Source organism: Anopheles coustani, chromosome 2 (assembly GCF_943734705.1).
Source record: "Anopheles coustani chromosome 2, idAnoCousDA_361_x.2, whole genome shotgun sequence".
Taxonomy (NCBI): Eukaryota; Metazoa; Arthropoda; class Insecta; order Diptera; family Culicidae; genus Anopheles; species Anopheles coustani.
This window is the reverse complement of record NC_071289.1, coordinates 198,603-223,789: the sequence shown is the minus strand read 5'-3', so window position 1 is coordinate 223,789 and position 25,187 is coordinate 198,603. Positions and strand designations below refer to the sequence as shown.

At 40.4% G+C, this 25,187-nt stretch overlaps 9 protein-coding genes across 9 annotated transcripts; 3 read left to right on the top strand and 6 right to left on the bottom strand.

Moving 5' to 3' along the window:
- Positions 1-1,154: 1,154 nt before the first annotated feature.
- LOC131262438 (protein extra-macrochaetae) lies at positions 1,155-3,684 on the top strand. Its single transcript, XM_058264441.1, has 2 exons — positions 1,155-1,891; positions 2,841-3,684. The coding sequence occupies exons 1-2, from the start codon at positions 1,499-1,501 to the stop codon at positions 2,868-2,870; spliced, it is 423 nt and encodes a 140-aa protein (XP_058120424.1). The 5' UTR covers positions 1,155-1,498; the 3' UTR covers positions 2,871-3,684.
- Positions 3,685-6,515: 2,831 nt separating this feature from the next.
- LOC131267269 (sodium channel protein Nach) lies at positions 6,516-8,147 on the bottom strand. The gene is made up of 5 exons (XM_058270100.1): positions 8,053-8,147; positions 7,790-7,984; positions 7,062-7,720; positions 6,721-6,996; positions 6,516-6,652 (listed from the first exon to the last, which is right to left on the bottom strand). Exons 1-5 carry the CDS (start codon positions 8,145-8,147, stop codon positions 6,516-6,518), a joined length of 1,362 nt encoding a protein of 453 aa, XP_058126083.1.
- Positions 8,148-8,871: 724 nt separating this feature from the next.
- Positions 8,872-10,520, bottom strand: LOC131265715 (uncharacterized). The gene is made up of 2 exons (XM_058268018.1): positions 9,632-10,520; positions 8,872-9,545 (listed from the first exon to the last, which is right to left on the bottom strand). Exons 1-2 carry the CDS (start codon positions 10,518-10,520, stop codon positions 8,872-8,874), a joined length of 1,563 nt encoding a protein of 520 aa, XP_058124001.1.
- Positions 10,521-10,843: 323 nt separating this feature from the next.
- Positions 10,844-12,463, bottom strand: LOC131263112 (zinc finger protein 347-like). The gene has a single exon (XM_058265266.1). The coding sequence runs from the start codon at positions 12,416-12,418 to the stop codon at positions 10,931-10,933; it is 1,488 nt and encodes a 495-aa protein (XP_058121249.1). The 5' UTR covers positions 12,419-12,463; the 3' UTR covers positions 10,844-10,930.
- A 353-nt stretch (positions 12,464-12,816) lies between these two features.
- LOC131262739 (uncharacterized) lies at positions 12,817-14,792 on the bottom strand. Its single transcript, XM_058264805.1, has 2 exons — positions 13,434-14,792; positions 12,817-13,342 (listed from the first exon to the last, which is right to left on the bottom strand). Exons 1-2 carry the CDS (start codon positions 14,338-14,340, stop codon positions 12,888-12,890), a joined length of 1,362 nt encoding a protein of 453 aa, XP_058120788.1. The 5' UTR covers positions 14,341-14,792; the 3' UTR covers positions 12,817-12,887.
- A 616-nt stretch (positions 14,793-15,408) lies between these two features.
- LOC131263296 (uncharacterized) lies at positions 15,409-17,045 on the top strand. The gene is made up of 3 exons (XM_058265472.1): positions 15,409-15,583; positions 15,652-16,086; positions 16,171-17,045. Exons 1-3 carry the CDS (start codon positions 15,410-15,412, stop codon positions 16,822-16,824), a joined length of 1,263 nt encoding a protein of 420 aa, XP_058121455.1. The 5' UTR covers position 15,409; the 3' UTR covers positions 16,825-17,045.
- Positions 16,918-18,605, bottom strand: LOC131263295 (uncharacterized). Its single transcript, XM_058265471.1, has one exon. The coding sequence runs from the start codon at positions 18,310-18,312 to the stop codon at positions 17,038-17,040; it is 1,275 nt and encodes a 424-aa protein (XP_058121454.1). The 5' UTR covers positions 18,313-18,605; the 3' UTR covers positions 16,918-17,037.
- A 95-nt stretch (positions 18,606-18,700) lies between these two features.
- LOC131263483 (WD repeat-containing protein 75) lies at positions 18,701-25,081 on the bottom strand. Its single transcript, XM_058265687.1, has 5 exons — positions 24,826-25,081; positions 22,321-24,755; positions 22,096-22,256; positions 21,804-22,034; positions 18,701-19,333 (listed from the first exon to the last, which is right to left on the bottom strand). Exons 1-5 carry the CDS (start codon positions 25,008-25,010, stop codon positions 18,932-18,934), a joined length of 3,414 nt encoding a protein of 1,137 aa, XP_058121670.1. The 5' UTR covers positions 25,011-25,081; the 3' UTR covers positions 18,701-18,931.
- On the top strand, positions 20,752-21,793 carry LOC131263484 (uncharacterized). Its single transcript, XM_058265688.1, has 2 exons — positions 20,752-20,950; positions 21,106-21,793. Exons 1-2 carry the CDS (start codon positions 20,822-20,824, stop codon positions 21,232-21,234), a joined length of 258 nt encoding a protein of 85 aa, XP_058121671.1. The 5' UTR covers positions 20,752-20,821; the 3' UTR covers positions 21,235-21,793.
- Positions 25,082-25,187: the final 106 nt, after the last annotated feature.

Here is a 25,187-nt window from a genome sequence, read left to right as displayed (position 1 = left end):
TTTCTCAAAGAACAAGCCGAAGGAAAAACCCCAGCTCCAACATGGTAAAGAGAACAGTGCACAACCACGAACGCTTGAATCAAGATGCATCGCGCTCAGATTTCGTCAGGGATACATTGAATCCAAGGTAAGGGTGAGAAAATCATAACTTGTTTTTTCTTGCCTTCAAGACCGCTACTTTTGAACTTTCAACGAGACGGAGGATAGCCTTTCTTTTCCATTCTCTCTTTGAGCTCAATCTTCAATGATTATGGTTTGCCTTCTGCTTCGTTTATGCCTTCCTTCGTACTCTGCGATCCGTCACGGTTTACATGTTCCAGGAAGAACAGGACTCACGCATGCTGAGGTAGGAGGCATACGTTGAAGGGAATCCGCTTGCTTGCTTTCAGTTGATCATTCTTTTGAACACTTGTGCCTCTTGCCTAAATGCGTTTTTTTCCCATAGGCATCGGGTACGAGCCTTTGACCCTTGAAAAGCATTCCATGTGGGAATTCTACGCTTTCCCAGCACCATTCTTCTTCCATTCATGTCATTCTTTTTAAACGCGTGATGTCTCGTCTTGAGTTTAAATACATTCTTACAGGTTAAATACAAGGTCGAATCTAAAACCAAGAAATTAAATGACTGTGATTCGTAAATATCTCAGAGGATATGTATTAAAATTATACAGTTGTTGTACTATTACATGTTTTAGCATATGTACAGGCTAAACATCCAGATACGGTAAATGTGGTCAAGATTTAAAAAAAAACTGATCTTTAGCAAACGACGCACCCCAATTGCAGCCATTTTTTAACAGAAAAAAATGCTTTGAAACCTCGCTCCCATAGTTTATGCTTTCTGACGATTTCGTGATGTTTACATACCCATAACAGCATTACGTTGCACGAAAAAGAAGTAAAACATAAGAGAATTCGTTATTCGACATGCAAGAAAGAGCGACCAGTTTCCCATTCAAGCACTACGCGAGTTAAAGCGAGTGCGCATGCGTTACCCTTTTGCAGCCTCCTTCCCATGTCTCTTTCTTCCTTCTCTCTCTTTTCTCTCCAGTGCTCTTGTCAGCGCCTTTTCCTTTCTCGCTTACGATATTTGAGTCTATTTCTCCCGCATCCGAGCATGTAGACTCTTTCTGATGAACATTGTCCACTAAACGCTCGTGGGAACAGGACGTTGTATGTTGAAGTGCTCTGTAAGCACCTTCATCATAAATCGATTCCAATCATAACTCGGTGAATTCAGTTTCAATGAAAACAAACGCTGCTGAAAGTCAATCTTGTGAAATAATTGTACCTTTCTATAGTTGGTTGGCGCTCGACGATTAACCGAATAAGGCTGTTAAAGAAATCCGGAGAGTGAGTGAAGTAGCCCTCTAGTGTGTGCATAAAGTAAAGTGTAATATATTCGGTATTCTTTTGAGACGAAGTTTAGTATTCAGCGCTATTGTGTGTTATCAAAAGCTGCCTCATTTGTGTCGAAATCTGGTAAAAGCATTAAACAATGAAGGCCATCACAGCTGTATGTGCTACTGGTGCCTCTGTTCCTGCCATTGCTAATGGTCGCATACGCCCGCGGCATAGGGAAGGTGAAAATGATCCAGAGATTCAGATGTACCTGTCGAAGCTCAAGGACCTGGTTCCCTTCATGGCGAAGGACCGCAAAATGTCCAAGTTGGAGGTTATCCGGAACGTCATAGACTACATCTGCGAATTGCAAAATACACTCGCACACGCAGACGCATCATCAGACGCATCTGCGCCGATAGGACAACGACAACCGCTAGGCGTACGACCTGCTGCTCCAAACACCATCCTAACCTCCAGCACTACCAACGCCAGCATTAACACTGTTTCGAACTCTTCCGTCATCAGTGAACCAACACCTGCAGCCAGTGTAAGTATCCGGATATCTTTAAGAAAGCAGTTATCTAAGAAATCGTGCGAAAATAATATTCATAGCTGCAACCGACTGTAGACAGATATGGAGATATATGGAGTTTTAGTTGGCTTACTAGTCTTGAAGGACAGTCCCAATCTCTCAAATGTATGTGATCGTCTCCAAAAAGTTAAAAATCAACAATAATCTTGCTTTTCTCTGAACCATAATTTTCCAATCGGCTGCGTCGTTTTAATGGAATTCATCCCTATCCGTTGTCATTCATGAAATCGGTACGGACATTCCTTTTTTTGTTTTCTGTTTGTACCTAGTGCACAAAACCTTGGATGGGGGGAGAGGGGGGGGGGGGGGGGGATGGCGGCGAATGGGGTGAGATGTAGCGGCGGAGCATGTTTTCAACGGCGCCAGCTCCGTGGCGGCGCTCGCGAGTTTAGCTGAACACCTGCATTTCAAGAGGATATTGAAATGAAGTCACCAATACTGCTGAAGGGTGTTTCTTGGGAGGGTGCCGGCGCTGGTGATTGCCTCAATCACCTCATCGCACGCATTTTCTTCAAAAGGGGGGCACCAACAAATAAGTAAATTCATGAACTTACTCTACTTTATCAAAAAAAAAAGCAACCACAATGGATTTTCACTGTAGCAGCAGCATTTAATCCGTAAATGAAACGAGACACCACGATTTTGTCATCCAATCATCTTTTTTTTTTGCAGTTGAAAAATTTGCCTCTTTAGCAATTTCTGGTCATACCACGCAGCGAGATTTTCTAAATCAGGAATCTAGCTAACTTACAAACACTTATTTTCTGCCTCCATACTTCCATTATCAACAAATGCCGGTGTTCAATTTCGTCTTTATTCTTTAGTTACCTAAAGTCTTTAGTTTATATACTCTTGTGAGTAAAGTTTCCCGTAGTCCATAATATTTTCTTCTCTTTTTCCACAGATGGTTGATACAGTCACGACGTCATCTTAAACATCTTTATGATAAACTGTTTAAACGATAAAATGAGCTCTTACATGCGATGCAATATATACATAAATACTATCAATGACTTGATGAACAGTCCACATCCCATGGTTCCCCTTCTTCGTGCCGTGGATTTTCGGCAGATTCGACTTGAGATGGCAGCTTGTGGAGGTAAATTGAGGGAACGAGTGTCTTGCCACAGATTTTTTATGCACATTAAAATAGACTAGTAGGGTTTTACTGCATATGAGAAATCGAGGATGATAAACTCTTATTTTTAATTAATTAATTCCATTAATGTTCTGTGATCTGTAGTCATATGTTTTTATACGATGAAAATAATTACACAAAACGTATGCAAAAATACACCACACATCTGTGGCAATGGAGTAAGAAAATATAGTTTGCTGCTGCAGTTGTGTATGTTGCTAGCAATCCTGGTAACTTCTAATATTATTAACTTTCGCCTGAGTTACATATCCGTGTTAACGTAGCATACCTAAAACAGCTTTTAACATTTCATCGAATTGACCCTTTTTGTTTGAACCGGATTAATTTTTCCATCAGCTTTAGGCCGTTACCGGTAAGTAACGTATTTGTATTTGTGCTCACTTTAAAATAGTTAGGAATTTATTTGTTTCCTCCTCATATTTAAAAAGAGTAAACTCTGAAAATAAAAGATAAAAGCATGCAAGGTATATGGTTGGCCACGAGAGAAATAAATTATTGTGTACACTATACTGTATGTAGTACAAGTTAAGACAAAATTAAGAATAAAGCAAGGAGCAAACACAAATAAAATTAAGAAACAAACAAAATATTTCTATGACTACGGAGTTTTAGTTAGAATCATTATGGCGATCACCTCATAATCTCGACAAAGTAATTCAAGTGTTTATCTTTTTACCAGCCTTCAGACGCAACTAACAGGATATGTCACCGATAATGCCGGCACCGTCATCATCATTCCCACCGAGTATTGCTTTTCGACGGCTCCAGCATCATTTTAGCAACTATTCGTGCATTTGTCTCTAAAAGTGTGCCGCACGTGTTCACCGCCGAGGCCGCGCATTTAAGTGATGTTCCATTGTGGGGAGCAATGGTCGTGACGATCGAAAGCATACACACCCAGTTTTGCGGGATCATTCACTTTTGAGGAGTGCCCGTATCCGACTAATACTCATTGGCTTCCCACTCGTGTCTTGATTCCGAAGCGATTGTAGCTGCAGCGTGATAGATTTGTTGCATTGGCACCACGCACAGGAGAATGAAACCGACTTTCATTTGGGAGACGGATATGTGGTGTTGAATAATATCCTGGTCTGAAGGAATGTTTGCTCCGCATAACACTTTGGGTAACATAAAGGCCAAAGGTACAAGGCTACACGCTACAAAAAGAAAAATTACCAATACGTAGAATCAAGACACAAATTAAGAGCCTGTTGAACTGACTCCTAAGGTGTTACAAGCGTAGATATTTGAAACAAAATTATGACGCCTCGTGTTAATATGCAAATTAATGGAGGATTCGTCAACGACATCGCGGTCAAATAGAGATGGCAGACATCTAAAATTCGGTCTTATCTGATCCATTCCGTGTTTGCACTCCGATAGCCTTAACGTCTTACACCTGCGGCACACGTAAAATAAAGAGTATGTCGCGAGTTTGCACTTACCAAGGGGATGACTCCGTGGTTTTACCGTAGCGTCGCGTTCGTCATCAACGACAGATATGGAACAAGTGCGCGTGTACTACCTGCATATGCCTATGGTGACGCATACAGCCAGTACCAAAGATCATTTGCTTCAGTACAATCAAGTGGTGTACTGGTTGTGTCGAAGTGTGTTTTCTTCCAGCAGTGCTTGTCCACTGTACTTGTTATTTGCACTTGCGTGTGAAATCGCGGACGCAGATAAAAGGAACTTGCGCTATCACGGAAGAATAACAAAAACCAATAAATTGGTAAGGGACGCAGGAATGATTTCTATTCCTATCAGCTTTTTCTAGGTGGCCAGGTGCGCCAACGTTACACCATAGCTCTTCTTCAGCGACGAGGTCGATTGAGGACACTAGAGTGATTGGTACGAGTGCACTCGAAGCTCGTTAAGATACCCGGAGCCGCTATCTATAATCGACAATCTTCCGAACAGAATAGACAGCAAACCCTTATCGTAACCACGTTTAGCTGGAGGCTAATTAATACTAGTAAGTCAACGCTCGGATCTTGATTGAGGAATTGCCATGGAATCACCGTCACCGTCCGGATTGGTGAAGCGCTGATAACGAGTGTCGGTACAGATCCATGCCTAAGTAACACCTGGATGCACCTGGTAATCTACTAATTGCCTCGATTCGACATTGACATGCACACTATCGTTTTGTCCATACACGCACTTCAACGTATTTCGATAACATGTGATTTATTAATGACCTGCCCGTGGAGCATTCACAATAATTGGGTAAAACAACTGAATGCATTTGAAACATAATAAAAAATAATAATTCTACCGACCAAATACAAAACTCCACAGCTTACAACCCATCGTTAATTTAAACCTTCAAAAACTTGTCCATATCAGTGAAACATAAGATTGCCGAAGCATGGTAAAATGTTTCGCAAAATTACATACAAGTATGTCCATAAACACACTGTGTGATTGTTTGAGCGTATGAACTAAATAGAATCCCCAACGATTTTGGGTTCGTTTGTGTTATAAGCATATCGCATCTAACAATCTCTATCTTCATTCTGGTAAAAAAAGTGCTTGGAAAAATGATTTTAAAAAACCCCAAATATACTATTTACCGATGTAACAAGAGTTTTATTTTATGTCACATGCTGCAATCATTTGATCTGATTTATGTGACTTATTCCAAAATCTTTGGGTACATTCAATTGTCAAACATAAGCGGAAACTCTATCTAAAAGAGACAGGAGGACATCATGGCGATGAGTCATACGCATTTCCCGACCATCTGTTATACCGTTTGGGTCCTTTTAACAGTCACAACGAGATGTTCTATAGAATATATCGGGAAAAGGGAGTAACTGGAAAATCCCAATAAAACATCTACCATGCATGATGTCTCCGCTGGGGGTCCGCGACAGCCATGATTGGGCCATGAGCGCCGAGGCTCACCACCTCGACGGCGTAGCTTCGAATTCCAACCGAGACCGGACCCTCCCCTGTACGAGAGGACTGACAATCCACGTACGCAAAGGGAAAAAGTCTTTTAAGCCCTTAACGGGCAGGTATGACCAAGACGGTTGTTACGCCAAGAAGAAGAAGAAGAAGGTGCATGATTTTTTATTTCTTATAAATCAATAGGGTAAACTGTTTAATTTTGCCACATAAGTTTCCTGATTCTGGAAATCAAACATTATGCAGTTCAGATATTTACAGAATACTTTATACAACGATTATTTATTTATCTTTTTAAAGTATATTTAAAAATATATAGCTTTGTTATCGCGGGACCACATTACAGCGTGGTCAGGCAAAAAACTGGTACGGTCAAGTGACTGCGAGCACCCTGCACTTCTGGGTTGCAGCGCACCATACCAGAATCGATTTTTGACACCTGACCGTACCAGTTTTTTGGTATGGTACGGTGTAATGTAGTCCCGCGGTTATTATTTCAGAATAGTATTAGGGCTGTGCTGTATTTTGGTTCTGGTTGCGCATGTATCGCGTTCCATAAGGTCGCACGGAAAAATAGTAAAATATTTCCACAAACGACAACAAACTGGCTCCAACGAATAGCCCCGTTGTACCTCCGACCGACACTGAGAAAACAAAATAAATGAGAAATATGCTAAATCTATGTGCCGATAAGAGTGGGACGACACCTTACCGACTAGGTCGAGGCGACCACGGACCACATTTCTCTTGTAACGTTCAGTCGGCAGAGCGGACAGTTGGATCTCGATAGTAGAATAGCGTCGGTCAGAATCGAAGATGCTTTCGCGTGAATCATGCACAATACCGATGTCCACCTCTGTGCACGAAGGTAAGCAATCACAAACAACCCCCTTGCGGCCGACTGCCCACCTGGGTATGACAATCGTGAGGTCTTCGTAATGCTCATTAAGGCAAATTAAACCCGACATGTTGCACTTCAAGTATGAATCTAAACGAATATGAACATTCAATTTGTAAAATGCTGTCTAACCCACAAACTAGATACATGTTTACCAGTGTTTGGCATCAAATGACTGGTGCAGTTGCAAATCTTCAGCTGCTTATCCTTACGACACTGGACCGAGCATGCACTGTAGCTGTAGTAACGATGGACATCAAGGTTATTTTCATCCGCGAACCGGCACTTCCTTTGCGCCACGCTGACCTGCTTCGCCTCCGGGTCGTTTTCGATGTCCTTGATGGATATATGTCTCTTGTAGGCAATGTAATGATCTACAAGCAGAACATCCGACTTCGGGGTGATCAAATTGGGAACCTCTTCCTCACCGATCGTGTAGACGTACGCTTCGGTGAGGACGGTAATGCTCAGCTTTCCCGGCCCGGTGTGTTTATTTGAGATCATATTAAGCTTAATTGGATGCTTGGCGCTGGTTTGCAGCGAGTTAACAGCATAGCACAAACCCAATTCCGTTTCCATCGGCTGAAAGTATCGGCAGCAATCGAACGGCTTGTCATTCCAGTAGCAATCTTCAAGCGTTTCCTCGCACGAACTCCGGACCAACTCGGCGTATGTGGTAAAGTTATCGGAAAAGCAATTCTCTGCCTTGTCTTCCCCCGTACATTCGTTGACGGTGTGATAGGACTCTCCGCGAAAGTAACCGATTTCGTTCAGTACTTCTTCCATGGCGAAATCGTGATCTTCACCCCACAGCCTAATGGTAGGATGGAAAAAATATGCCTTCATTTTCTGTCCATCGTGCTTAAAAGGACGAAACAATTACTCATCCGCAATGGCCTGAATTCTTTCCATATTTCGCATTTCGCACACTGCTATCGAAGGAAAGCGCGTGTTCCAGTCACGGTAGCTTGTTTCCACCACGAAAGAAATAGCACTGGTTTGGAATGCCTCGAGTGAAGCATCGATGAGAAATGCAGACCCAATCCAAGAAATGATAACGCATGCTATCCAAAAGACGCTGCATGGAACATAAAATAATTTAAATGTTTTGTCCTGACTTTTTGGGAAACATATGCTAACACTTACCGCTCTGTAACATGGTAAGAGTCATCAGCAATAAATTTAACACCATGAAACGTGGAATTTATTAAGTACTCCTTTAGGATGTTTCCAATCCGCATGGTGACGGTAGCGTGGTGGCCAGTTCAGAAGCAGTGCGACTAAATGATACAGTTGGTATGACGAATTCTTAACATAATTGCAGATACGGAATGATGAACTCTCGCACCCGCTTGATGGAAATGGCATTGTACGTGTATTATGAATTATTAATGATTCCTCTCTTCCAACTGCCTAGCCACAATGCAACCCTTGAATGTTACATACGCTACAAACAATATGTGTCGATTAACTCAGCAAGCATTTCGGTCATTCGATTTTTACGAAAGCTTCTCGTCACCCCTTAGGAAGCTATTGAAATCTCCCGAAGAACATAATAAATACTTTGTAAAGCGTTTAGGTATAAGCGGCAAGTGGCTAAAGAACAATGATTCAATAATATTTTCGGCTAGTGAAAAGTACACATGATGCGTCATACTCCGTGCGAGGCAGTACAGCTTCGATATCCATTTTCCCATTTGTAAAAAGTAATTCTTTTACTATTAGATTCAAGGGGGAGGCGCAGAGTTTCGTCGAAAGTCGCGCACGATACCAGATGAAGTCAGTTGAGCCACCTGAAAATCAACGTGTGTTGCCTCTACTGGTATGTGTTTCATCCGGAGCTATTGGCTAAAAATGTCTTAAATTAAAACCTTTTTTTCTCATCACGATCTGATTTGGTCTACGTTACTAATGCCTATTGCTATGGAAAACTATCATAATCCGGGCACCATAGAATCTGTTTCTTCAAACCTGCAGTATATAACGGTCGACCAAATCGGACAACATATCCGTCATAAGTAACCGATAATCATCGTATTGGGACCAAGCTTGTAGGCAAATGTCCACTCCGGCGTTTCGGTCGCCCGGTTGGTGGGGGCTGCCAACAGAGCCAGGTAGTCGATGCTCTTCGCGACATCTGGCTACGAGCTCGACCGGGAGCATCGTCACATGGCGGTACAGTACACTATCGATGAGTCCAGCGAGTCGATACTGATCACACGTATCGTGAAAGGAAGGGAAACCATTTGGAAAAACCTCTCGCACATCCCGATGGAACCAATCGAGTTCAGCACGCAGAGCGTCGTAGTACACATCCAACAACTCCTCGAGATAACGCTCCCGAAAGATTCTTGTGGTTGCGGACATTAATAAGGATAGAACGTCGTAGGCCGGTGGTGCGTAACGTGCAATTTGGAAGTCGATTAATATGCAACTCGATGGACGAGTACCACCCGGTTCGGACCAGTTACCTAAACTTAACACTTCGAATGGATTTGGCTTCTTGATGGATGAACGCTTTCGTCGACGACGCTCACCGTTAGAACAGGCTGGTTGTTTCGATGCCTGTGCTGCAGCTGCTTCTAGCTCCTTCGATTCTTCACGGTCGGACGTCGCTTTCTCGAACTCTGCCAGACGCCCTTATCATGGGAATCGCAAAGAAGAGATATTTAAAACCCTCACTTTCTCATCCACGGGTTTCAGTAAGAAGGTCCAACAGACTTACCTTCGCTACACATACTACTTTCAACGCTTGTAGGAATCATTTCGTACCGGAACATCACGTTATTACTCCACAAATCGCCATGATTCAACACGTTACGGAATAGCACCGAGGGTATGCTAAAGTCATAAATCTTCCGCACAACGTCCGAAAACTTAGTTAGTATCTCATCTAGTCGTTCTAAGCTTGCGTACACATCAATGCGTTTAATCATCTCGCACAGGACGTAAATGGCATTTTCTAAGTTAGCTTTACGCACGTGATCATCATCATATACATAAGCATTTTCGTTCAGGTACCCTACGAACAATTTCGGTATAGGAGCTCCAGAGCGCTCCTCCAGGATTAAGGACGAGGCATGCAGTTTTGCTACTGCTTGGAGTGCCACTTTCAAATGATCAAAATCGAGCAAATTCTTCGTACCTTGCACTATGCTGTAACCGTCCGTTTTTAAATTCTCGAAAACCACCATTCGTTCTTCCTTTGTGTAGTAGGCCGTGGGCACAAATGCTCGTGTACCGATCATCACGTCCTGCAATCTTGGAATGAGATGTTTGTACAACAATATTTCCTTCCGAAAGCATCCCATTTCCTTGATGTAGTCCGCCAACTTTGGTACATTTTCTGGCAGTACTTTTAAAAAGAAGCTTATGTACTCTTCTTCAGCGTATTCCTCTTCCTCTTCTGGCGAATAATGAACCATTTTTTCACGCAAATTCACGTCAAGTATATAGTGATCACCTAAATAACCTACGGGTTCTTCACTAAGACGCCGCACTTGGTAGGACACCAACCGAAATTTGCCATTGACGCGATTTCTTTTGTCCTTGATATAGCTTTTAACTACAGCTTCGATATCATCTTCGGAAAGACCAATTGTCGATGGATTCATGTGGATAATTATTCTACTTACTTCAGCACCTTCAAGTTCAAAAATTGAAGTGGCAAAAGACCGTTCGGATTCTTTTATATAACAGAAGGACAAGACTGTGAAAAGAAAGCGATAAGCAATGCAAATACCCCCATTAGATATCACCTTATCTTCAACCGCAGCATTTATACCAGAGCAGAACTTTGCTTAGCATAGCTTATTCTGGTCCGTACTGCATTACATATTATTTCGTCACCTTACTTGACGTAAAAACGACACGTGTGGTCGGAATGACTGTAGGTTTGTGTTAGAGAATTATACAAAATCTCCTGGTACATTTTGTTAACCATTAAATTTTAATTAATTTATTTCGTACTTTATGTTGGGGAACACTCCTGCATACAAATTCAAAATTATTTACAGTAATATTACTAGCCTAACATCTCTGGCAAAAGGTTCATACTATCATCATCTGCTAGAAAAACTATTTGTTCGCTATTACTGCAAATAAGGCTGACACCATCGGCTTCAATGTTTTGTAAAATTATTGGATTAGAATCAATTTGGAAGCAAATTTCATTCAGTATCTCCTCATTTACTACCTTATCGCCAAAATCAGGTTGCACTGGTGTGGCATCTTCTTCTGCTTCGTTTGCTTTCCGATAGTGTTTCTCTACATGTGCTTGGAGTCTCGATCGTGATCCGTACCCTTCGTTACACTCGTTGCATCGGAAAGGCTTACCAAAATGTTGGTAACTGTGAATTTTCAGCTGTTGTTTCTGTCGAAAACAATCACCGCAAACATTGCACTTGTAGGGGCGCTTATCGGTATGGATACGTTCGTGATCGGATAGATGACTCCTAGCGATGAACCTTTTAAGACAAATTGAACATTCATATTTCCGTGCGGACTCCGGAGAATCGTGATTCTGCAAGTGTTTACGTAGAAAACTACCTCTGGCGAATGCTTTACCACACAATATGCATCGGTGATTTTTACCCAAATGTTGTGCTAAATGTGTCTTTAGAGAATCTTCTTTACCAAATGCACGATTGCAAATATGGCATGTGTACTGTCTTATTCCGGCATGAAGTACCATTTTGTGATCATTCAATGACGATTTTCGTGTAAAGCTTTTTGAACAAAGATCACAGGGGAATAGTTTCTCTACGCAACGCTTTTTATCCATTGACATCACTGCTGATAAATTGGCTTTGCTTTGAAGCAGTACACACAAATTTTCATCGTCGTTTGGATTTTTTACGTATTGTTGCTTGTTGCGAGGCTCTTTTTTACTCTTGCGATGTCCATGCACTTTTAATTCGTGATTGTAACACGACGCTTTGGCAACGAAATCCTTGTTGCAATATTGACAATGATGACGCTTCTCTTGAAGGTGGATTTCCTCATGGCGTAAAAGAAGCTTGCGCATTTTGAATACTTTTTCGCATACCGTACAGCGAAATGGACCTTTTCGTTGGGCGTGGTCTGAAGCTTTCTCTGGGACCTCTTCCTCCTTGACTCCTTGATTAACTCCTTGACCAACTGCAATTTGCCCAATGTCTTCTTCATTTCTTTCAGATCTAACGCTACCAACGCTACTCTTCTCCAGATGACTTATTATCTGAGCAATGTTGGCCTTTGTCTGAAGCTCTTCGTAGCACTTTTGAGTTCTTATTCGAAACAGATAAAAATCCTTCAACATAACTGCACAATGAAGACATATTACGTTCGGCATTAGCGAGGAAGGTAATCCTTTCGTAAATGGCTGAATCTGAGTAAGTTGAGAATAGATTTCACTGAAAGGAATGTAGGATGGTAAAACGTCGTTACACTCTTCTGGTGAGAATTCACAATTGGCTTCAAGCCTGCAAGAAGATATAGTTTCCATCAAACAGCACAAGCAAATTGATTCCATTATTTACGTTTTGCTGCAAAAATCTTGCTTATGATCCGTGATTTCAATTCCATACCATATAACAGGAGGTGGGATCGTAGCCTCGCCATGACAGCTACAACTGTTCTAACGCAGGGGTCGTCTCATCGATTGTCAAAACTCCGTTTAATTTTCCCAAAGTCGCTCTAATATAACCGACATCATCAACCTAAGTATCACTTTTTTTGATACGTTCATAGTTTATTTTTATAATCAACAGATTAATTGAGGAATCCCCAGTCTGGTGTTTAATTTGCCCAATCATAAGGTACTGGATGATAACTAGGTTTATCCTGGTGAAAACTGAAGTTAAATTCTTTGCAATGCTGCGTTTTTTTTAAACTAGTGGTTATGACTCAAAATAAGCATTTGCAACTTTTACATGTTTAATCATTTTGAAAAGAATTATAATACTCGCAAGGAATTTGCTCCTTAAACCACCATACTTTCTTTATTGTGCTATCACGTATTTATCAACAATCTGCGTGATCATATCACTTATACGATTACGGTATTGTTCGTACTTTTCGAAACCCCGTATGCTTGCACGAACAAAAACAGTCGAGTTTGATTTACAGTCAAATTCGTCCGATACACTGTCGCTCCACTCATAACAATCTTGCTCCGGTGGCCAGTGGAAATACATGCAGCTTTCAATTAATCCTGCTAGATGGTAGTGTAGGCACGACTCAAGAAAAACGGATCTTGGTAGAATTGTTTCTACATCAACCTCATTAGCTTTGCAAAACGTTTTTAAGTGATCATAGTACACATTTTTCCAGTGTTCTAAAAGAGGCTCCCTAAAGGTACTTAAGGTAGATATCATTATCAGAGCCATGACGTCGTACGCTGGGGGAGCAATGCGAGAAAATTGAAAGTCAACCAGTTTGGCATCGATCGGTTGTACTGTGAAATGAACCAAAACATAATATAATTTTAATTAATTTTGCATATAAGGTCAAACAGTATTTCATAAATTATCACTAATGGTACTTGCCTTCATTTGCCAACTCTGCGTATTTAAACATGATATTGTTACACCAAAGATCCCCATGATTCAATACATTTCGATACTTTTCCGAAGTTTTGGCGAATTCATATATTCTCCTCATCAATCTGGGAATCTGTTCCAGAATATAGATCAGCTGGGCTGAATTTCGGTATTTATCGATCCTTTTAGTTACTTCGCACATTACTTCAATACAGTTTTCCAAGTTCGTTGTTCGAACGTATTTGTCGCAATTTACGTACACGTTTTCTTCCATCATATTCCTCCCATTAGTATCAGTGAGCTTTCTGCACGCATCAGCCAGCTTGATATTGTTGCATTCCTCGTATATTAAAGACGTTGCATGTAATTTAGCGATGGTTTTCAACGCCACTTCAATATGCGCCTGATCTAGCAAACTCGAACCTCTATCGAGCATCATTGTATAGTCTTGTTGTTTAAGATCGTCGAAGACAATCAGGCTGTTATCCTTCGTCAGGTACACGCTTGCCACAAACGTACCAATGCCACGTACATTCCGGGTCAACTCCGGCAGTAGCTTGCTGTAGACGAATATTTCTTTACTGAAGCACCCCATCTCTCCTATGTATTCGGCTAGCTTAGGGTTAGTTTCCGGAAGCATCTTCACGAAGTATGAAACGGAATTCGAATTCGATGACGCAATAGCGTTCGTAGCTACCCTCCTGGAGGCTTTGGTTGCTGGTTGCTTTTGCTCGTTTTGTGCACCATTATCCAGTACTACCCGTAGCGTTAAATGGTCCGCCAAATATCCGATGGGTTCATCAGCTAGTCGTTTCAAGCAATACGATTCAACTTTGCCGTAAGAAATATTACTGTGCTCCAGCACGGCTTGAACATCCTCTTTACTGATCACTTTTAAGTTCACGGGATCCATAGCCTCTTCCACATAGCAACCTTACGCTTAAAATGTTCGATCGTAGCTTTGATAACCAAACTAATAGCTTCTAGCGCACGATGATTTGCTTATTCTCACTGTAATGACGTAATCAACTCCAACAAAACCACCATATCAGTATACCCGAACGCAATGGGTGGAAAGTTCAGCGTATTCAAACTATTTGGCTGAATATGGTAGTGGTCTACGAAGTTGGTTTATTTTTTTCCTTAGCTTTCAAACTTCCACATTGTAATTCCGACAGATTCGATACAAAGTGGAGCAATGGGAGCTCTTCCACTTTCAACAATTTGCTAGACAGATAGTTTCTGCATGCAGCGTACACGTCACTGTTCTATAGATCTACTTTAGATCGATGCGTACTTGTAATGTTTTCCCATCAAGACCTCTATCCTATTGGCCGTTCTCAACAATAATGTGTTTCAGGTGTTTAAAATGTCACACAATTACCATGAATGATATCGTGCCCTCAAAATGGCTATCACGGATGGCGTATAAGCAGCTGATTTTGACGTTTCGCTCAAAACCCGGGGAACGTGAGGGTAACGTATGGAGAATAAATGTTCATAGCAAATTGTATGTTTCTTGTAAGGAATTAATTAATCGTGAATAAAGTCACATGATAAGACAAATTCAATTTATATCACAAAAGATTATTGTTTACCTCCTTTTACATTTACTATTTTAGTTTGAACTGGCGCATACAATTACAGAAGCCAGCAGAAGTGCTCACAAATGATAAGAGTTTTTAAAATATGTATGTTTAATTGGGTGCTGTAAGCACAATTTTAATGATATATATTTACACAGTCACAGTTCAGTGATACGAGAGCGACAGAGATATCGCAAACTAGTGGATGAGGCTAACATCTTTGCAAACAGCATCTAGCAAGATAATTCAATTAAGTACAGATTTATTCATTGTAGGAATCTGTTTCAAGCCGTTTAAAGTGGAACTGGCTTCAAGAGCCGTAACTTCAGTTTGCTATTTTGCGCTATCCGGTAAGGTCACTTTCACAAATTCTCCGCAACCTTCTTACGTCTTACGATGAATTTTTGCGACGGTATCCTTTCCAAAGACGATTGTGCTATTATAATTCGCCAAGATGTTAAACTTTCTCGTAATGCAAGCATAAACATTTTAAAATATGAAATCAAAAAGCTTCCTGGTCACCCAGGTTATCTAGGCCAGTACTTCTTTATCACAATCCACTTTCAAGCTGTAAGTTACGCAATCTTCTGGTTCAGCGTTAGCAACTGAATGTAAAATAACAAATTTAACTGCTGCAGGAATCCAACGTCGTTGAATCAAGGCAATATTTTGCAAAATCGCTTCCTTATCATGATGCGGTCCTGAAAACTGCTGTAGAAGAATGGGGCATTTTTCGGAAGGAAGCTGACTTGTACAGTAAGATCTTTCAAAGCTACGAACGCAAGCCGATCGACGAGATGAAGTGGGCTCCAGAATGTTTTCTAGCTCGAAGCGACTTGATAGTCATGGAAGATCTTACAAAATCGGGATTTCGAGCTATGCCATTTCAAACGCCCTTCAATGATGCTCATATGAAATTGGTCTTCGATCGCCTGGCCCAAATGCATGCATGTTCTATTCAGTTTGAAATCGAGCACCTTGAAGGAAAATCCATTGGTTCACTTTTCAATGATGAAATACTGTTTGAAACCACCTTCACACCGAAAAGTGGTTGGTTTGTAGCAGGTCTAAAAGTAAGTGGCGCTAAATTAGGATTATAGAATCAAATATATTTTTACTAAATGTGCTAATTCTTTGTTAACTATCATTTACTACAGGGTATTTATGCAATTGCATTAAATCGACTTGCGAATGATGCGTCACAGCGTTCAGCAATCAAAGACCAATTGTGGAGCGTCTTGGAGCAAAGCTACACCCTAGTGAAATGTACGAATCAGTTTCGTTCGGTGATAGTTCATCGTGACTTGTGGTTTAACAATATTTTGTTCAAGTTTGCCGAAAAAGATGACCATTTCACTAATCCGATAGACTGTGTGTTGGTAGATTTTCAGCTGGCACGGTATTTACCTCCCGCTTTCGATTTCATGTGTGCTCTGTATCAGCTGACAAATCGTGTGCAGCGAAAATGTTCTACAGATTCGTACATTGAATACTATTACGAATCTCTGCAACGTAAGCTAATTAGCTTCGGTCTGAATGGCCGTTCTATACTCTCCAGGAAAGAATTTGAGCGGAGTCTTAAATACTATAGGATAGTTGGGCTCATTTGGGCTGGTGTGCTGCAAGGATTCGTCAACTTTCCCACGGGAGTATTGGATCAGTTACACGAAAGTGATCCCGATACCTACACACGGATATCTATGGAAAATCGGGATGATTTTATTTTAAAATATTACGATTGCGATCGTTTCTATCGTGAAACCATGGATGACATAGTAACAGAAATATTAGAGTATTTGGTTGATAAATAGCATATCAAAATGCACCATTCCATTCGATGATTATCAAGGTTCTCCATAAATAGCTTAATAATACTGTACACTGAATATGTGAATGAATTTGGGTGTGAATTTGTAATTTATTAGAACCCTACCCTACTGTTTACAAGTTTTATTAGTACACTATGTTCAACGTTTTTGAATAAAGCAAAACTTATGAATGGTATTACAAACTAAAAATTCAAATTATATAACTTCAATTAAATCTCTAATTATACCTATGATTCTCTCACGATAAACCTTATCGTTCTCTAAGACCTCTAAGCACATTTTGATTTTGGATTCTCCGCTAAAACTATTATAACATTCAGCAGAAGAAAATATCTTATTTACATAGTCTCGCGGAAGCAGCGTAACGTGGTTCATTAGAAAATTGTCAATTAAGCCGGATATTTTATACGTTTCACAAGATTTGTAAAACGATTCCTCGTTTAGTTCGCCAGGTAAATCGCAATCCAAATGATGGCATTTCAGCTCCTCTAGCACTCGTTGGTAGTAGAACCGAATCAGCTCCTCGCGATGAATCCGTCGAAAGTGGCCAGTTGTTGTCAGGGTGATGAGCATATTTAAATCGTATGCAGGAGGAGCGTACCGTGTGAACTGATAGTCTATTATCAAACACTCCAGCGGTATCGACCGTCCATCAACGGCAGTATATCGGAACATCATATTATTGGACCAAAGATCACCGTGGCAAGCAACATTCCTGTATACGCTGGATGGTTTTACGAGTTCGTAGATTTGTTGCATAAACTTTGGTAGTTTCTCCAGAATCGCTATTAGTTGTGGATTATCTTTTTCAATCATTCGTACCATTGCAAGTAAAACATCTATTGCATTGTCTAGTTCTTTCACTCTTGGATTATTTTCTTTTCGAACCCAAGCGTTTTCTTCCAACACTCCTGGGGCAAGAACTATTAAACTTTCGCCAGTTTCCTTCTCTAAAAGCAACGAAGCAGAATGATATTTGGCCAGGGCAACCAATGCGCATTTTAAATGTTCCTTATCGAAAATGCCAGCTGATTCGTTGGGAATGTTTCGGAAACCTTGAACGTGTAGATTCTCCAATACTAACAGTTGTCCAGCTGGTTCTAATGCAAGGAAACATTGTGGAGCAAAACGGGAAAATTGTCCCATTTTTGGAAGTAATTCACGGTACATATTGGACTCCTTACGAGCAGTTCCTATCGAATGCAGATAATCAGTAAGGGCAGGAATGCCTGATGGTAATACTTTGAGGAATAGTTCTACTGAGGACTCGGAACATTCACTGGATTCCAACACCAACATGAAGTGATCTCCAAGATATCCGACACGGTCCTTTGCAAAAGAACGTACTCGTCCATGTACTTGCACAGCGTGATGGGATCTAAAATATGTTTGCCAAATTGTCTCTAAATCTCTTTTACTTATACCAAATTGGTCAACCGAATAATAAACTTGATCACTTGAAGCTGACATTTCTACGAGTGGTAGCGAGACAACTGGTTATCAAACGAATAAAGGTTATCGGAAATCTGGAACACTCCAACTCGTCACGTTGTAATGTAGATGGAAGTATTGGTAGGAATAACTAGATGCGCATGCAATTCCTCAAGAGGCAATCTGTGGTGGTTGGCAGTATTGGTGAAACAATACATGAACGAAAATTAAAGCTTCCATAGCCATAAAAAACATAAGATTCCTTGCATCATAACTTTTTTCAATTGGAAATTTTTTTTTCCATTTCGATGAAAACGCAAATGTAATGCGCACCCCGCTGATAATCTCGTTTGAGTTGGCTATCAAATCCGCCAAAAACACGCACAATCTGCTCTATCATATTCCAGCGAAAGCGACATTTGTTTAAACTGTTTTTTTATTATTTGAAATACCATAGATTAAGTTTTACACAATTTGAAGCCCGAGGCAAGTTTAGAAAATTTGAATGGAAAACATTATTTGAATAACATTTGAACAGTTGTGTGCCGTGTTCATTTTTCAAATTGCAAAAAATGAAAGACATTTTATTTTTCACAACGACTTTTACGATAGTGATTGGGCTAAAACTAAAACTTTTTCAAGTGTATCGCTGAGGTATTTAAAAAAATATTTCTATTAATTCATCAGGCAACTTTTTCAGTTTCATGCTTAACACATTTGCAGTTCTAGATATATGATTTTGCTTCATTTGGCTAACTGCAGCAGCAGTTGCTTTACGCGTATTAATCTTTTGCTTTAATTGAATCATGCTATCATTCGAACTAACTTCATCTTCGTTTCTAAAATCAACAGCAGGATCATTTGTAGCATTTAAAAAATTATTACCGATCTCACAAAAGACAGCTTTGTCTGTTGGATCAGCGTTGGATGTGCCCTGCCTCTGCTGGTCTTGCAAATTGCCTTCCTTTACCCGATTATCCCCGCTGATAAGTAACGATCGCAGAAAATCCCTACACAATAAATTTACTGGAGCCATTGTATGAGAAGATGAACCAACAATCTAGAAAAGAAAAAACAATATATAGTTATTGAATTATTTTTCATTATCCAACAAGAAACACAGTATCTTAAAAGGTGTAATATTTTGTAAAGAGGTACAATGGTGCAACAGCATGCCAAGAGAGATTGACGAGGCTTTAAATGTTCGCGAGTTCAAGCGTAGTAAAACCCAGTAAAATGTGAAAAGTTTACGCGCGCGTAAAAGTGGAATTTTAAGTTGATCTTTCTGTAGGAACTGCATCGGCCGCTTTTTTGCAATCACGTGGCAGGCACCTCGAATTAATCCATTGATGATTTTTTTGACGGGACCGACTGTCTGACGAATAAGGTTTGCAATATGCCAATCCTTGAAAGTGGTAACTCCCCTCCATATGTTGGACAAGTGAGATACGGCCACACGAATAGGAGAGAGAGCATTTTTTGGCCGTGCACCCCGGAGAGTATATTTCATTATTTCTGTGTTTTGAACGTTGTGCCAAGCGCTGTATGCAAGGAAAAGAAAGCTGACTGGTCGGTTTCGTGAATGGTCACTTTGATACCACCACTTCGTGATTTGCTTTGTTAATTGCTCACAAATATCTTAAGATAACTCCGCCATTCTCAAAACTATGTTGGGGTAAGAGATGGGACTCATCATCCATCCTTAAATAGAAAGCTAAACAATTATAACTCTATACGTTAATTACGTGGATTAAGGCATTACGATACTTGCCCCTAGATAATGAGTCGTCTAGTACAAGGGAAGGGGGTCTGGCAACGCAACCGAGGGGAGGTTCCATCGCTCGTGGGTCGATTTTATACGGCTACGGTACGGCTACCCAGGTCCCAGTTAGTGCATAATTTATATTTATTCATCTTTATGCATTTATTCAAAAAGGGATATTGTTTCATTAAGTTTACCCCATAATATACAAGTTCCATTTTGTAAGACGACCCGTTGTTGATTTGATTGCCGTTTGCAGGTTGGCAAATGTCCTTTAAGTAATATATCATACGTCGTATACAGGATTCGCGATTAGCAAAAAGTCGAACGCAGTGGGTGTATAAATAAATAAACGACATTTTCAGCAAAGATGCTTTCGACAGGTACAGCGACAACCCGTCGAGTCTTCATCCTGGATGCGTCTCTCTCCACGAAATTTGTAATCCGCAATTACTATATAAGCGTCGATCTGAATTATGTGAGATGATTAAAAGCACTGTGCCGATTGCACAGATCACAGTTCATTGTTTCCGTAGTCTGCCAACATTTTACGGTAAGCCAATTTAGCAAATTTTATTTTTGCTTTTGTTTCTATTAACTTATTCAATAAAACCATAGTCTTCATAGAGCTTTTTTGTTTACTACATTAAAAGTACAGCAAGTGTTAATTTCAAATTGTAACATTTTTACCCATTCTGATGTTTGTTCTAGAGCATAGAAGATTAATATACTTCGTAAAATTCTGTGAGGTTGTAACAAATCGAGAACGTGTTATTTTACAACAATATGTACTTTTACGGGCTTCTTATATCGCTTGTGGTAGCGGTTTGTACCTTTGGCACAACACTCGTCCATTGTTGGCCAGTGACCAACCCTGAAATAGTAGACAGCCTGATTTTTGCCGATCCTGAAGAGGTATGTACTCACAAATCTGCTTCCGCTTAATAACTCATTCTACCTATTCGGATGAGCAGATGTTGTTCTTCAGTCTCTATACTATCAGTAAAATCGTGGATTGTTCATCAAAAAATGGTTGTGTGTTAAACTTATATGTTGTCTTTGTTTCATAGGCAGCTCAGTCGATGCGAGATATACCTCAGTGGCATTGCCTGCGGTATTTCAAGCATGACATTCATCTGATGCGACGCTGTCGTAACTATCGACTTCACATGCTGCGACGGCCAAATGATATGATATAAATATCGAACAAATTGTTTGAAAACAAATTAATATATAGTTCTCCCTTTGCTTCCTATGCGTTATTCTATTTTTTTTGCTCAATATTCAACAAGATGAAAATATATAATACCATTATGGTTTATGGAAAACCCCTTTCCGTAACGTATCCGTAGGGAATAATTTAAGCCAAATGATAGATAGACAATACCTATATAACAAGCATATTCGAACAGTAGAATATTAAGAGAATCAATATATCCAGAAAATAATTATGGAACCCTATCCTTAATGCACTTTATATTGCTGTTTCTATTCTCTATAGCGTTTACGTAACCCGTAATTTTAGCACGAAGTGAAAATGATTTGATGAATAATTTATAAAATATAAAATTTTAACCACTTTAGCCAGCGCATGATGATGTATATTTAGGAATGCAATGTAACACACAATCTCACTATCATTAACAATAAATAGTATGACCGAAATGAAATAAAAAAAATAAGCCAAACACGGTTCTATACATATTACCACCAGAATTATTGTAATAATTTTAAAAAAACTCAGAAAAAAAACAATAAATATACTTACATCTCTTAGAGCTGATTTTCCCGCCACTCCAGCATTATTTCCAGAACGTACTTCAGAAATTCTTTGTACATTGCTTCCAACCACCTGTTTAGCGACCATCGCTGCAAAAGGAGTTTTTAATCCTACCGACGATTGTTTTCCACCCTCGTCTGCTACTAGGATTTCTTCGTCATCACTATCGACTGGTGCTAGCGTATCTTCATTGTTGTCGGAGACGAGATGTAGTAGTTCCTGTTAACGAACAGTCAATTTATGAATGTTTTTGTAATGAGTTTTTATGTATCCTATTAACCTGTTTCTCATTGAGGAAGAAAAGCTGCGATGTGGCCTGCCAGTCAACGTTGAAAGACTGCGAACTTGGGTAACGTCTAGGCACCCATACAGCACCAAATACTTTAGGCATGTTACTCCTATGATACAAGGGCATCGGAATATTTGGTAGAAACACATACACTACAGAAAAGATACTACTTAGAATATGGCACGGCTATCAACGATGTAGAACGCATGTACTTACGCTCCTTATCCTTGGTGAAACTAGCGATCAAGTTAGTAATAGGATCGAAGGCGATGCGATCGATCGTAATGGCAGCAGATACCTGAATTTTCAATGATAGTAGGTTCCATACAACGAGTCGATTTTCTGTGTTTACCACTACCAAATGGGAGAACTGCCCGTAGCAAAAGAAGACATTATGAATTTGCAAAAAACTTCTTATCGGATTTTCTATCACTTTCTTCTTGTCATTCATTATATCCTTTTGGGAAGTTTTCTCTTTTTCCGATATCTTCCTTTGATCTGCGATGTTTTTTTGAGAAAAAATGTTGGATATAGCACTTTTTAACGGTGTTGAAGGCAATTGTCGACGCAAAAAGTTTTGCTGCTTTCGGACTGCACGAAACCGTACAGCGTTGGTCATATTAGCACATATCTTCTGTAGATATTGCTGAACTTTATGGACTGAGCGACGGCTTGTTAGCAGCTTATTTTGAATGCGAATCTTCATTTCTTCATTTGTTCGACACGTGGTTCGGAGAGCATAGAAAAGTTCGGCTCTTTGCGACATATTTATCTTGCTGTTTTTCTGGATTTTTTGTACGATATACTTTTTGTTATTTTCCGAAACACTCTCTATTATTTCATCGCGGATTGCATTCATACGACTGATTCGCTGTAGTTTCTGGCATTTTTCAGTAACATCATCGAATAAAGAACTTTTGCCTTTACTATTAGTTAGCGCAATGATTTCAGCAATAATTTTCATCCGTGCGTCGTGGTTAATTAGTTTATTGCCTTTTGCGCCCTTTTGTGATGTTTCGGCCGGAAAGATCATGAGTGCTCTGTTTACACATCCGTCGTAACCGCTAGGAGCGGAAAGAACACATTTCAGCTTAAGCGTATCTGGGTTCCAGATGCAAAGAACATTTCCGAATCCACCGGCCAGCAGAGAAGAATCCTGGGAAAAAGCGACCGACCGCACTGGTAGATTACGATGCTGGACGCAACCAAAACATGCCCACACAAATTTTTCACCTCCATTGGTTGTCTGAACTTCTTCTAAGGACCACAGCTTAATACGACGGTCTTGGCCAGCGGTGGCGCACTGCAAGTCTCGTTCGCGAGAAGTACTGGAAAACGCCATATCATATACTGCTCCGTGATGAACATTTTCCAAATTCGTATTAAGGTAATACGTTTGGCGAGACTCGTTATACTTCCAGAACTTTAGACGCGTTTCAATCGAGTTATGGTTATCGTTCCAGTTCTCCACGGTCGCCAACCAATGCGCATTAACACAAATATTTGAAACGACTGTGTTGTGGATCACGTCCCGGTCTTCTTTTGTGTTGTAATTGCGCATAGCAATGTCCAAAGTGTGCAGCAAACTTTTTGTGTGGGTTGAGAAAAACTGAATACACCCAACTCGGGCGTTCATAATGATGGCATGGGTACGCGGGTTTACTTGTAAACCAGCCGGAAACAGTTCGTCCCCAGGTACATCCGCCGATATTTTGGAAAAACTTTGAACATTTGCAATTTGTTTGTGAAGAGCATTCATGACTTGTATTCCATTATCTGCAGTGCATAAAACTACCTTAGCATTTTCCGGACAAATCGCTATGTTCAAAAGGCTGTCAGTGAGACGGGGTATCAGATCCGCCTTCTCCTCTTGCCCAACACTCCACTTCACCAGCACACGCTCGTGACCACCCGAGTAAAAATGCGTGCCGTTGTTGGAAAATGCCAAACATATAACTGGGTGCGGATGCCAATGATATGTTTCGAAAATTGTTTTGTCTTTTGACAGAAAATTTCGGTAAAGCACAACACGGCCCAATGTGTCTCCGACTGCAATAATAGCTTCCTTCGGATGGCAAGTCAACACTACTGGTTCTCCTCCTCCGCAATGTGGCATACTGCCCACAAACGTTCTCGGCTTCAATTGTACCCAGTACCATCTGTCTTTGGCTATATAAGCGAAAAAGTTCAATCCGTTGCCTCCTGGTGCTGCAATAATCTGCACGGTACTCGCGTCGTTATTTTCCTTAGGAGCCCCACTTCGTTTGTACTTCAAGTTTTCGTGAATTGCGGGTCGGATTACTTCTATAACCACCTTTTTGCGTGGACAGTATTGAATAAACAGTTTTTTGGTTGATGTCCCAAGTACTAGAAACGATGAAACGCCATTCGGGTCGTAAAGAACATGGAAAGATTCGGCGACAAATTTACCCTTCACAATCTCGGATCTATCGATCAACAATCCCGAATCTATCTTCCACGAAATGATGAAACCGTCTCTGGTGCAGCCATAGATGTATTTTCCTTGAGTACGGTCAATTACCACACCGATTAGAGGACTTTCATTAGCTCTGTATTCATAGCTGCGTACAAGATCACCGGTGGTCACGCTGAACGCTTGAATAGAACTTTCATAAATGACAAACAACAGGCTAAAACGACAGAATTACAGATATTACGTTAGGTATAACCATAGGTTGTAGATCGAGCGGCAATCCATACCTTCCATCCAGCGAAAAAAGTGGTACATATTGAACCATATACCCTCCGGCAACACGCTTTATGCGTAGATCTTCATTCGTTGTTCGATCCATGGCCGATTCAAGTGATATCCCTAGTGATTTACTTTGTTGCATTTGCCTTGTGTTAATGTTCGATTTAACTAGAGGGGCCGTTTCTATGCACATATTGCAAAAGTATTCTCTTTTAAACACCAATTTTAGAATATTATTATTCTACACCGATATCTAATTCCCAATTCGCCGGAACAACACGCGGTCTTGTCAAGTTTCGTAGATTTACAGGTAGGCTACTATCGAAAAATTTGACATTTCATTCAACATACTCGAACCAGTTCCCCGGTG

Excerpts from the sequence above, each read along its gene's own strand:
- LOC131263112 (XM_058265266.1), bottom strand. The coding sequence starts at position 12,418 with ATGGAATCAATTTGCTTGTGCTGTTTGATGGAAACTATATCTTCTTGC.
- LOC131262438 (XM_058264441.1), top strand. The coding sequence starts at position 1,499 with ATGAAGGCCATCACAGCTGTATGTGCTACTGGTGCCTCTGTTCCTGCC. Across the intron at positions 1,892-2,840 it reads AACCAACACCTGCAGCCAGT|ATGGTTGATACAGTCACGAC; the intron begins GTAAGTATCCGG and ends CTTTTTCCACAG.
- LOC131267269 (XM_058270100.1), bottom strand. The coding sequence starts at position 8,147 with ATGCGGATTGGAAACATCCTAAAGGAGTACTTAATAAATTCCACGTTT. Across the intron at positions 6,997-7,061 it reads TCATTTGATGCCAAACACTG|ATTCATACTTGAAGTGCAAC; the intron begins GTAAACATGTAT and ends ATATTCGTTTAG. Across the intron at positions 6,653-6,720 it reads TGGTCGCCTCGACCTAGTCG|TGTCGGTCGGAGGTACAACG; the intron begins GTAAGGTGTCGT and ends TTGTTTTCTCAG.
- LOC131262739 (XM_058264805.1), bottom strand. The coding sequence starts at position 14,340 with ATGGATCCCGTGAACTTAAAAGTGATCAGTAAAGAGGATGTTCAAGCC. Across the intron at positions 13,343-13,433 it reads CGCAGAGTTGGCAAATGAAG|TACAACCGATCGATGCCAAA; the intron begins GCAAGTACCATT and ends TTCATTTCACAG.
- LOC131265715 (XM_058268018.1), bottom strand. The coding sequence starts at position 10,520 with ATGAATCCATCGACAATTGGTCTTTCCGAAGATGATATCGAAGCTGTA. Across the intron at positions 9,546-9,631 it reads AAGTAGTATGTGTAGCGAAG|GGCGTCTGGCAGAGTTCGAG; the intron begins GTAAGTCTGTTG and ends TCCCATGATAAG.
- LOC131263483 (XM_058265687.1), bottom strand. The coding sequence starts at position 25,010 with ATGTGCATAGAAACGGCCCCTCTAGTTAAATCGAACATTAACACAAGG. Across the intron at positions 22,257-22,320 it reads TTTCACCAAGGATAAGGAGC|TGTATGTGTTTCTACCAAAT; the intron begins GTAAGTACATGC and ends TCTTTTCTGTAG. Across the intron at positions 22,035-22,095 it reads TCTTCCTCAATGAGAAACAG|GAACTACTACATCTCGTCTC; the intron begins GTTAATAGGATA and ends GTTCGTTAACAG.
- LOC131263295 (XM_058265471.1), bottom strand. The coding sequence starts at position 18,312 with ATGTCAGCTTCAAGTGATCAAGTTTATTATTCGGTTGACCAATTTGGT.
- LOC131263484 (XM_058265688.1), top strand. The coding sequence starts at position 20,822 with ATGTACTTTTACGGGCTTCTTATATCGCTTGTGGTAGCGGTTTGTACC. Across the intron at positions 20,951-21,105 it reads TTTTTGCCGATCCTGAAGAG|GCAGCTCAGTCGATGCGAGA; the intron begins GTATGTACTCAC and ends TTTGTTTCATAG.
- LOC131263296 (XM_058265472.1), top strand. The coding sequence starts at position 15,410 with ATGAATTTTTGCGACGGTATCCTTTCCAAAGACGATTGTGCTATTATA. Across the intron at positions 15,584-15,651 it reads TCACAATCCACTTTCAAGCT|GAATCCAACGTCGTTGAATC; the intron begins GTAAGTTACGCA and ends TAACTGCTGCAG. Across the intron at positions 16,087-16,170 it reads GGTTTGTAGCAGGTCTAAAA|GGTATTTATGCAATTGCATT; the intron begins GTAAGTGGCGCT and ends CATTTACTACAG.